The sequence below is a fragment of the Rissa tridactyla genome, chromosome 2, assembly GCF_028500815.1.
Source record: "Rissa tridactyla isolate bRisTri1 chromosome 2, bRisTri1.patW.cur.20221130, whole genome shotgun sequence".
NCBI lineage: Eukaryota > Metazoa > Chordata > Aves > Charadriiformes > Laridae > Rissa > Rissa tridactyla.
In genome coordinates, this window is record NC_071467.1 from 47,492,268 (window position 1) to 47,504,730 (window position 12,463).

At 37.5% G+C, this 12,463-nt stretch overlaps 1 protein-coding gene and 1 non-coding gene across 2 annotated transcripts in view; both read left to right on the forward strand.

The window, feature by feature from the left end:
* The window catches only part of CCDC178 (coiled-coil domain containing 178), a 172,025-nt gene that overhangs the window by 24,398 nt on the left and 135,164 nt on the right, over positions 1-12,463 (forward strand). The window contains exons 9-11 of the mRNA XM_054192444.1: positions 434-529; positions 652-788; positions 11,350-11,533. Coding sequence (XP_054048419.1) covers positions 434-529; positions 652-788; positions 11,350-11,533 — 417 coding nt within the window. The remainder of the gene's footprint in view (positions 1-433; positions 530-651; positions 789-11,349; positions 11,534-12,463) is intronic.
* Positions 7,779-7,849, forward strand: TRNAG-CCC (transfer RNA glycine (anticodon CCC)). Its single transcript has one exon. It is a non-coding gene; the product is annotated as a tRNA-Gly (tRNA).

Genomic DNA, 12,463 nt, shown 5'->3' on the forward strand with positions numbered 1-12,463 from the left:
CTTTATGTATCTGAAGCCACTTTAGATGTTTTCCTATAGATGCTTGCTTCCCTAACATCCTAATTTTTTCCTTAAGCTCCAGTAGTTGATCCATCATTGAATCTCTGTATGAATCTGTATTAAGTCAACAGGTATATTGAAATTAAATAAAATCTTGAGACTGAGAGTAACGTAAGGTATTCTGCTCAATAATATCACATATATCATGTATAAATTAGCAGGCTGTGAGCGTGTGCTTCCTGATACTGTGAAGTCGAAAGATTCTGCTAGGATACATCGCAATGTCAATGTGCATATGAATAATATAGCACGAAATACATCTAGTTACTGTTTAATAGCCTTCCTTTGAAATTTATTTTTAAATATATTCTTTAATTATTATAAAGAAATATAGGAGATACTTGTATTACTTACTTCATAAAATATTTTATAGATAGAAGATTTGAATAATAGAATAGCTGCCCAAGGAGATGAGAGCATAAAGATATCAGATGCTTCTTCTGAAGTAATTAAAGCTCTGGAAGAATTAGTAAGTTTCTTATTGTATTTTTATAAATGAAGTAAAAATGTTTGCATACTTGCATCTTCTGTGTTGGCCTGAAATAATTTCAACTTATGCTAAAGGTGTTTTAATGTTTTAATGTTCACTAGAAATCCACCAGGGAAAGCGATCTACAGAATAGAAAGCAAAAGATTCTATATCTTAATGAAGCATTGGACGTTTTGAAATGTGAAAACGAAGAACTTGAGGGAGAAAATGAAGAGATTTTGCAAAACATTGGAAATAGGTAATGCATGCAATATAAATATAGGAAGCAAGCATTATTTTTTCACTGAAAGCATGTCTATAAAAGTGAACCTTGCTTTTCTTTTAATGCTGTCTGTAATTTAACATTTCAAGAGTTTCAAATCACTTCACGCTGAAATTTATAATCTATCTTTTTTCACCTTCATTTGAAAGAAAATAACTAAAATTCTGCAATAGGCAAAATATATACTTTGATAATTAAGAACAACAAAATGAGGAAGATGCTGAAATTCTCTTTGTTAACAGAATCCTCAGTCCCAAAAACATTTTGGTAAAAACTGTTATGAATTTCATTTGTGGGGTTTTCATATATAATGGTTATAAACATACAATCTGAAATGTGCTTTTCTCTATTTTCTTCGAGTTCTTGTAAGACATTATGCACCCATCTTTTGTAGCTCCTCAGTTTATTGATTCGAAATAGCTATACTCCAAACAATTTTTTTCATAATATGCTCAGTGCGTTTATAATATAACAGCAAATAAAATCAAATTTTCATTCCATCTTCCTTTGGACACTAGGTGTATGCTGTTTTTATATATCTGACAGGTTGTCTTCTTTTTTCCCCCCAGTAAGTAACTTTGGATTTTATTGTCTGGTTTCAGCAAAGTCAACTGAAAAAAAAAAAGTTCTTTAAAATAATTAGATTGTTACAAGTTTTGTAGAAATTGATGACTGAGTTGAATACAGACATCCTGTCAGCATGAAGACATTCCGTACCAGCTCCCCCCAAATTCCATACAAGAGATGTGGAAAAAGGGAGGGGATAAACAGATACCAAATACCAAAGTAAATCAACAAATACCAAAGCAAATCAACAATGGCACACAATGGGTAAGAAACCAGGCTTCATTAGTTCTAACGTTGATAGAACTACTTATTGGGATTATTAGAACATTTTAGAATTAGTGCTGTAGCTCTCCAAATTTATTATTTTCAATTTCATTGACATCTTTTTTAATGGATTAAAACTTTTATTTCATCATACATGTCAGACAATGGAGAGAGATCTTGCCCATGTTGGGAGTGTTAACTGATAAGCTGAAAGAGGAAACTCAGATTTGTAAAAACATGTACAGGCAAATGCGGAGCATCAAGAGAGAGAGGAGTTCTTGGAAAACGGATTTGTGAAGTGTTATTACTTGAGACCATCTTGTACACTAATACTTTACAGGGGTCCTAGAAAGGCTGGACAAGTTCACATTAGAAATCCTTTGAGCATTATCTATTTCGTATATAATTACTGTTGTGAGTGTGTCCTGATTATTGCCCTTCCACATGTTCAGGAGTTCAAGAAACACATCTGAAAGTTCAGATTTAAGACCCAGAGAATGGTTATGACAAGTTCCTAGTAACAAAGGATTCCGGGTGCTCAGTCTATTTATGTCTGTAAAGGATGATCTGAAGATATACTTCGAAGGGAAAATATCTTTTCAGGCTGCTATTTAGTCTAGTCCCAGGAAACAATGAGCGGAGGCTCAATATAGAATTCAATTTTAAGTATTTTTTTTAAAGAAAAATACTAACTCAGAAGAATTACCTTTTAAATCTTGCTTTAGTGGAAAAACAGGATTCTTAGTCAGCCTGATACAATCCCAGATTTCTGTTCATCACTTTCTTATGATAATTTAAGTTAACTCTTAGAAGGATTTTCTGGAATGATATTTTATAGAACTCCTACACTCTCTCAATTCTACTTTCAAGACCACTGACCTAGCATGAAACACATTAGTTCTTAAGGGAGAAAGCAATTGCTAATCCCTACTAAAAGGTAGAAGTTGTGTGCATTCCTCTTGTGTGTTACTGAATGTAAGCACAAAGGAAAAGTGCTGTTTGTAGCGCTTTTTATTTTAAAATACCCTTTTATCTTTTTGGAGTTCTTGACTGAGTAAGGGATGTTATAAACAAAGGCTATAACTATAGTTCGCTTTAGGGGATTGCCATTAAGTGCTATGAGAGAGGCAGGATGTTTGATTCTGCTCAGGTACCTTTAAATTATTTGATCTGCCAGTAATCTGTTGACATATATTGGAAATATTTTGCATGTCAGATCATTAGTTTGATACTCCGAGCCTTTTCTAGCCTCACAAACTTTCTTGATATAATTATGCTTTATTTTTCATTTTTCTTTCTGAATACATTGTGATTTCTGTGTGGTCTTTTGTATTAGGGAAGAATTGCAGTATTGTATGGAATTGCTATATTCTGTCAGAATGTGACTCTTTAAAATCCACACATTGTCTCATGTTAATCTGATAATTGGAGTGCTTGTTTTGATTAATTGTGTATTAACAGAGTCCTGACATTACTTCAACAGGACTAAAAAGTGAGTGACTCTCTGCCTCCTACTAGGCTGCAAGAAGAGAGAGAATTGACTTCTAATGATCTTATAGAAAGCTTAGTTGTGTATCTTTCCTATTTAGAACATGCAGTGCACGCAAGAAATGCATTTCATACTCACCTGAGATTCTAGGGGCATATGCAGTCTCATTTCCTGTACAAGGTGGGTAAAAAACAAAGCTCAGCTGCCCCCAATTCATTTTTACTGACTGAACTTCTAAATTTGTGTCCTACTGCTAGTACTTTTCTTTAAAGTATTTCTGTCCTAGTTATGTTTTGGCAGGGTTTCTTATACAGTGGTCAACTGGAAATATGTGTTGGATTGTCTAAACAATTTTGATTTCTTTCTCTCATCTTTCCTTAAGACAATTCTTATTTTAGATTGGTTACCCAACAACCCTATGGTATGGAGATTCAATCATAACTTTTATGTTCCCGTTATGAACTGCTAATTTCATAAAACTCCTCCAAACCTATCTTCTATGGTGACTGTCATATTAAATAAGAAGGGGAAGTGTTCTTACACTAATAATTTAGAGGATAGTTTCAAATATCTCAGTGCTTTTGAAAAGAAGATATACTTTCTCAATTAAGTTAAGGCTGCTTTACTGGCTAAATAAGAATGTCTTCTGCATGACTTTTCTGAAGCCTGGGGAACAGATTTTAGATATAATTTTTCTTCTCTCCTTATGGAAGTTTAACTGCTTCCGCTGATCTGTAAACATATGATTTATACCATGAGATATGCAGTCTTCTTTTGAAGCATTAACCATTTGGTGGGCATCATCTCATAATGCAAAAATTAAAAAGATGAGATGTGACATTCCTTTACTTAGTCTTTATTCTCAGAGTGTTTTCTTGAGCATTTCAGTTTTGTTTAGCAGAGGTAACGTTTCATCTGCACCTTTACCTGTCTTCCTTTTCAGAGGAAGAGGTAGCATTTCAACAAGAAAAAGATGAGCAACCTGTGTCTTTCATTGTCTTATATACTTTAACAAGAGGAACATCTTTGTAAGTGTAGCTGGACATCATTAATTTTCTCTTTTGTCTCTTTCAAACTGACTGCTTCAGTCATACATAGAAAAACCTTATGATAAACAGTTGGATCCTGGATACAATGCAAAGATATTTACATCTGCTTGGTACACTCCGTTCTCTCAGCTCTTGTTTATAAGAATCTGCTTTAGCAAAGAGAAACTTCTTTTCTTCTTCGACAGCTACAACCAGTTGTCAGTCTGGACAAAGTGACAAAAATTTTCTTCTTTGGGTCATAATGTAGCAGCTACAAAAAAGGTACTCCGTTTCAGACTTTCATGTTCAGATGGTGACTCTAGCTTTTCTAGTTCTTACGTCTCAAACTTCACTACACTAATTTCATGTCTTTTTAAAGATATATGATTGTACAATGCAATAATGCATGCAGTTCAGGTCAGCTGTCCTGGCTGTGTCCCTTCCCAACTTCTTGTCAGAAGGGGAGCAAAGTGGAAAGAAGAGAAAGTGCAAACACATTTCAGCAATAGCCAAAACACCGGTGTGCAGCCAACACTGTTTTAGCCACTAATCCAAAACACAGCACCCTGCGGGCTGCTATAAAGAAAGTTAACTCCATCTGAGACAAGCCCAATAAACCTGTCCAAGGGATTCCATACCTATCCTGAACTTCACTGCTGCTCATAATTATCCTCAAAGTAGGGTTGGACTTGTCATTGACATCTCACTATCCCCACCTGTCTGAAACAGTTTTGTTACCAATATCTTCCCATTGTCAAGATCATAGCTCTCTTTTTACGCTTGCATTGAACTTGGGGCACATTTATCTGTTGGCTGTTTTTTTCTCACTATCCAGTTCCTCATTATTTCTCACTAGTTTGATCTTATTATTTTTTACTAATTGATTTCTTTGTTAATATGTATTTAGCAAAATGGAATAAATGGCCAGAAAGGTCAAAGTTTTTTATGTTGTTATAAAATTAATTTTCGTACTAGATTTGAAGGGGTTTTGATTGCTAGTCAACTCCGTTATTTTCACTTCATGGTAGTCTCTTCCCATCCTCAGTGCACTGAAATCTCTTTTGTGCTTTTCTATCACACAGTTCTGAAGAAATTAGGGAAGGTGTTTTCTGTTACTAAGGATCCCATTTCATAGAGAGACTTAAACTTGTTTCTTATGACAATGATGGGGACACCTTTTAATCCATTTCTGACTTGTTCAGATTCTGACTGAATCTTCTTGTGTACTGTTTCTCATAATAGGAAAAAAAAATCCATACTGTTAGCTGATCCCCTTTATACTGTGTTGTTTTTCTCAAATTACCTTATTACATGAACCAAGCAGTTGGTTTATGAGTTTTTTTGATCCAGCGTATAGACATCTTCCTGTCAATAAATGTAAAATCCTTACCTCTTCTTACAGAGAATTAGCAATTTCAAAAAGTTCCTGTGTTTTTTCTTGATATGAGAGAGAGACAGTTCTACCTCCTACATTTTCTAAAATGGATATCATATTCTTTCAGTTACTTCTATGAGCCTATTCAAGTGGGCCTCCTTTTAATAATCAGAAGTGTACTTCAAATTATATTGATGACGTCGATGAGGGCATCTTCACACACACTGATATTGAGTGCTCTGCAGAGACATACAGAAATAGTGTTGCCTTTGTGAAAATGATCTTGAATTCTAAACCTATATCCAGGTAACTTGTGATTGGGCTTAGAAGGATCTAAAATACAAAGCTTATGCAAACAAGTATTTGTGTTGTGAAAAAAGTTCCAATTACTGGAATACTTTGGGATTTGTTGTCCATGTGAACATTCACCCCCTATCTGTGTTGCCTTTCCTTCATAGTATGTTAAGCATCTTGAGTGAAAGAAGCTGAGGAAAACCAGTGCATTTGACCTGATATATACCCTTTGCCGACGAAGGCTGAGTATATCTTACAGATACTATTAGATCAGAAAATCTCAGGTCCACATGCTACGCATACTTACCAAATGTGTGAAAGCTTAGGGAAAGAAAAATCAAAAATTTAATATGCTTCTCAAATGGGGACAGAGTTCCTGAGTAAGCCCCAGAAGCTGTGATAACATTTTCAACGCCCGTACATGGAGTGTAGTATGGAACCATGCACCAAAGGACCATAGTTCTTCCTTCAGCCGTAGTCCACTTGCTTTTCTGATTGGAATATTTATGTTCCTCTTGCATCCATGCTTAAAGTGTTTTGACTTCCAGAGTCATGAGTAGCCTTTTATGCGTCAAAACAATTTTGCTTCACATGAAAGGAAATTAGAGTGGAATAGTCATTGTTTGGTTCATTTTATTTCTTTCCAGCTTCAGCACAGATCTGCTCACTCTGCACTGTTCGATGAATTGCTCTCTTGGCTTTGGTGTTTTGAAATTTAAGTCTTTTTATAGTCATAATTTAGTGAATTTGTGAAACAATTTAGTCATTGCCTTCCAAAAAAGAAGATTAGCTAGACCTAAACCCCTTTTAAGAAACAATCAGGTGAATTTTTTAGGGTTTCTGGTGTTGACTGTTTCAAAACTTCCCTAGGCAAAGTGAGTAGTTAATTGCCCAATGACCTTTTGTTAGTGTTTAGAATATGTGTTACTGTTTTTAGATAATTTGTTTCTGGTAGAGAATTCTTCTTCCTACATAGTCTACTGTAAGTATTGTTCATATGAGGATGTTATGGGATATATATGGACGTATTTAAAGGTGCTTAATTAGGGAGAACTGCTATCTTGGTTTGACACAACTGCATGTGTCATGAAATATGTGATTTCTAAGTCTTCTACATGTGGAATTTGCAAAATTGAGTCGCCTGTCTGACAGAAAAAGTTTCATCTAGTAGTCAGAATATCCTTGAAACTTTCTTTACTGGGTGGAGTAATTGCTTCTGATCCCATCTAAGTATTTGGTCTTTGGTCTAAAGTCATCACATACTGTACCGTCACAAATTCCTTATTTGTCACTGATTCTTCATAGCAATAGTTTCTTGACCTCCTTCATCAGTCTGTCTGTAACTGGTAATCTGTTTACACTTATATCTCTCATAAGTCATGGTTATGTCACAGCCTTGGTTACTACTCACATTGGTATTGTTGGTCTGTATCTATCTCATTCCTGTCCTCACTGGTGTGCAGGAGGATGTGATCAGTGTATGTGATAGAGGCAGACCTGCAAAAATCTAAAGAATAGAACTATTATTACTGTCTAATGAGCTGGCTCCTAACTAAAAAATGTCTTAGATTTGGAAGTACCAGAGTATGACTGCTTTCATATTGCCTCCCTTTAGCCAAAAAATCTCTGTAACTCTTTCTTGTCTTCATCTTTCAACATTATCATCTAGGTAAGATTTGGGCCATTCACGTGTGTACTGTATGCTGTATTTTTCCTAACAAGTTTGTAGCAGATTTTGGTAATCTCAGCAGATTTTGGTAATCTCTTGTGTTTTAATTCACAAGGAACAAGATATTTTACATCTATGCAAGATTCTTTTGTCTCAACAGCTGAAAAAAGGGCTAGGAATCCTTTGTATTTAAGGCCTATCTAAGTCAACAACTGACTATGCAGCACTTAGCACTCTGGGGAAGCCCATGGTGATTTGATTCTTCTGCAGTTATAGGGAAGCACCAGTGGTGTAGTGGTATCATGCAAGATTCCCATTCTTGTGACCTGGGTTCGATTCCCGGCTGGTGCAGGGGTAGGTCACTGTCTTCCACCCTATGCAAGAGGTGCAGCACTGCAAGTTTTAAATAATGAAATCACCCTGACCTGCACTAAAGCATGATAGTTCTTCCTGTTTTGTGTAGAGCTCAGTTTGGTAGTAGGGCTATTATAGCTTCTGCAATATCTTTGAAAAATGCTTGTATATCAATTTATATAAACCAGTCAGTCATGGCTTTAAACCAGGGCCTTACAGGTGTGTAACATTGCTGAAGTCCTTAAGTCATATATTGCATTTTGGAAAGACCACAATGAGTTTCAGTTCTATTTGGACTGAGTTTCTATCTCTATCACGTTGGTTAACTGCTTGGGAATCACAGTAAGTTTAGTCTTGTTATGGACAATCTCTTAATGGAGAAGGGGCAGTTGTAATACATACTACATAGATGGTACATGTTAGCTAGAGGTCATCAAGACACATATAGGCAATGTTTTTTGTTTTCTTGCTTTGTGTTTCTGTGTTCTTTGTACTTCTTGAATTTTGGGGAGGGAAATTCAGTTGCTGTGGGCTTGCACTGTCTTACAGATTTTTCAACGACTACATAGAAAATATTACTGACTGTAAGGCTGTATATTTAGCAACCAGCAGTTCACATGCACTGAAAATGGAATGCGCAGAGTGTATGTGTGCGGGTGAATGAAATCCATGAAGTTGGATATCCCAATGAAGTGGGATACCCCACAATACCATTTAGGTTTATCATTCTAATTCAGCAGATACTCATACAGAGGTTGTATTCTGTCAGTCAAAGCGGTATCAATGCTTATCTGTAGGTTTTTTGTATTTGATTCAGTTTGGGTTTTGCACTGTAATCCAACAGTCTAAACGAATGGTATTTTAAGTTCATTTCTGCTAAACACTTCACTTCTACTGAAAGTTTGTTTGTATGCAAATAAACAAAAATTGTTTTATGGGACCTAAGAATTCTGCAAATAGAAACATACTTAGGAATTTGAATTCATCAGCTGTATGGCTAACCTGTACCACTGCACTGGCATGAAGTACCCTAGACATGGTCATTTATTGTAAGATAGATGAACTGAGACTCTGTGACCAATTTTTAAAATTTTCAGATAAAAGTGCTGTTCTTGCCACTTTCTCTTTATCGAAAATTGATAGTTTTATATTATAATTGGGAAGAGGGGCCCAAGAAAGCTGTTCAATATTCAAGGATCACATCCTCCAAGCTCAGGAGCAGTCCATTCCAATGAGTAGGGAGTCAGGCAAAAATGCCAGGAGGCTTGCATGGATGACCAAGGAGCTCCCAGCAAAAGGAAGCATATCAAAAGCAGAAGCAGGGACAGGTAACCTGGGAGGAATACAGTGAAGTTGTCTGAGCACGCAGACAGAAATGAAGTTAGGAAAGCCAAAGCCCAAATGGAATTGAATCTGGCAAGAGATATCAAAGGCAACAAGAAGGGCTTCTGTAAGTGTATAGGTCACAAAAGGAAGACTATGGAAGATGTGGGCCCATTGCTGAATGTGACAGGGAAACTGATGACACAGGACATGGAAAAGGCTGAAGTACTGAAGGCCTTCATTGCTTCTAGTCTTCACTAGCAGGAGCCAGCCTTCAGGAATCCCGGGTCCCAGAGACCAGGAGGAAAGACTAGAGTGAAGAAGAAGTACCCTTGGTTGAAGAGGATCAGATCAGGGAATACTTAAGCAAACTGGACATACATAAGCCCATGGGTCCTGATGGGATGCACTAACGAGTACTGAGGGAGCTTGCTGTTTTCATTGTGAGGCCACTCTTAGTAATCTTTGAGTGACTGGAAGAAGTGCCTGAGGACTGGAGGAAAGCAAATGTAACTCCTATGTTCAAGAAAGGCAAGAAGGACCCAGGGAACTACAGGCCAGCCAGCCTCACCTCAGTCCCTGGGAAGGTGATGGAGCAGCTAATCCTGGAAACCATTTTCCAGGCACATTTCACATGGACAATAAATTCATCAGGAGTAGTCACATGGATTCACCAAAGCGACATCATGCTTGATTAGGTTGGTATCCTTCTATGGTGAAATGACTGGCTTAGTGGATGAGGGGAGAGCAATGGATGTTGTCTACCTGGACTATAGTAAGGCTTCCAACACTGTCTCCCATTACGATCCACATAGAGAAGCTGTTGATGTACAGGCTGGATGAGCAGACAGTGAGGTGGATTGAAAACTGGCTGAATGGCTAAGCTCAGAGGGTGATGATCAGTGTCACAAAGTGAAGTTGGAGGCCAGTAACTAGCAGTCTACCCCAGGGGTCAATTTGGGGTCTAGTCCTCTTTGTCTTCATTAATGATCTGGATGATGGGTCAAAGTGTACCCTTAGAAAGTTTGCTGATGACACCAAACTGGGGGTGGCTGATACAATGGGGGGTCGTGCTGCCAAACAAAAGAACCTCAACAGGCTAGAGAAATGGGCCAAAAGGAACCTCATGAAGTTTAACAAGGAGTGCAAAGTCCTGCACCTGGGGAGGAGCAACACCAGGCACCAGTGTATGCTGGGGGCCACCCAGCTGGAAACCAGCTTGGCAGAAAAGGCCCTGGAGGTCCTTGTGGACACCAAGTTGAACATGAGCCAGCAACGTACCTTTTCTGCAAAGAAGGCCAATGGCCTCTTGGGCTGCATTAGGAGGAGTGTTGCCAGCAGGTTGAGGAAAGTGGTCCTTCCCCCTTCCTTCAGCACTGGTGAAGACACACCTGGGGTGCTGTTTCCAGTTCTAGGCTCCCCAGTAGAAGATAGATGTGGAGATACTAGAGATAGTCCAACAAAGGGCCATGAAGATGATGAAGGGACTACAGCATCTGTCCTTTGAGAGAATGCTGAGAGAACTGGGACAGTTCAGCTTGGAGAAGGCTCAGGGGGATCTTAATAATGTGTATGAATACGTGAAGGGAATGTGCAAAGAGGACGGAGCCAGATTCTTTTCAGTGATGCCTAGTGACAGGACCAGAGGCAATGGGCAAAAACCAAAACACAAGAGGTTCCCTCTGAACATCAGGAAACACTTTTTCACTGTGAGGGTGACTGAGCACCGGCACAGGTTGCCCATGCAGGTTGTGGATTCTGTATGCTTGGAGATAGTGAAAAGCCATCTGGACACGGTCCTGGGCACCTATCTCTAGGTTGCCTTGCTTGAGCAGGGTGTTTGGACCAGAGAATCTTCATAAGTTCCTTCCAATCTCAGCCAATCTATATTTCCATGATACAGGTTAACAGTATAGATATATAGGAAAACAAAAAAATGGATACATATAATTGTTTGATATCAATGAACTATCAGGGCTTATACTAATGAATAAAGAGACTTTAAAGTTTTGAGGCAGAGCCTGGTGTATTCAGCATCAAATACCAGGATGATAAAATACTGCTTTTGATTTTAAAATGTTTTAGCTTTACTTATTCAATAATGGGTTTTACTTTTATTTTAATTAATATACTTTATAAAATGAAATGTAAGATTGGCTGTTTTGTTTCAACAGTTCAAGAAAAAAGAAGGTGTATGAGTCAGAAGTTGAAACTATCTGCAAAAGCATCTGTGAGATCGAAACGCAAATAGAAAGGCTAAATGAAGAGCTCTGTAATGCTGAATTGTCCTACAATGAAAAAAAAAGAAAGTATGATGACTTAAAAAAAAACAAAACTGCAGAAGAAATCTCTTATAAGGTATAATTCAGTTTTTAGAGTGGAAGAATTGAAAATAATGATCTTTTTATCAGAGAATTACTGAGCGAGCAACCTTGATGATCAGAGGGCTGGAGCACCTGTGCTATGAGGACAGGCTGAGAGAGTTGGGGTTGTTCAGCCTGGAGAAGAGAAGGCTCCGGGGAGACCTTATAGCAGCCTTTCAGTACCTAAAGGGGGCCTACAGGAAAGATGAGGAGGGACTCTTCATCAGGGAGTGTAATGATAGAACACAGGGTAATGGCCTCAAACTGAAAGAGGGGAGATTTAAATTGGATTTCAGGAAGAAATTCTTTACTGTGAGGGTGGTGAGACACTGGAACAGGTTGCCCAGGCAGGCTGTGGATGCCCCATCCCTGGAAGTGTTCAAGGCCAGGCTGGATGGGGCTTTGAGCAGCCTGGTCTAGTGGGAGGTGTCCCTGCCCATGGCAGGGGGTTGGAACTAGATGATCTTTAAGGTCCCTTCCAACCCAAACCATTCTATGATTCTCTGATTCTATAATACTAAAAAACCAATAATTTAAAACTTATGATTTTAACTGTGTACTTTAAAACACCTGAAAAATAGCAAATAATACTAGTCTCTTGAAGAGAAAATAAAATGGTTACTAAATGGTCACAGGTAATGGCAGGCTAAGAAGTAAAGTTAACACATTAAATATTCTCAGCAATACAAAGATCTTGTTATTCCTAGGTGATTTAAAATTAATACTAACAAATAATAATCTCATTCTGTATGTATCTAAATTATTAAAAGAATTCATATATCAGTATGGTTTATTTGATGCTAAATGTAACCATTGCAAATGAAATACGACATTAGAATAATTATTTAATTATCATTTTGATGCCATTAGTTATCTAGAATTAAAATTTTAATTTATCCTCATATGGAAGCCTTGCCTTGGCTAT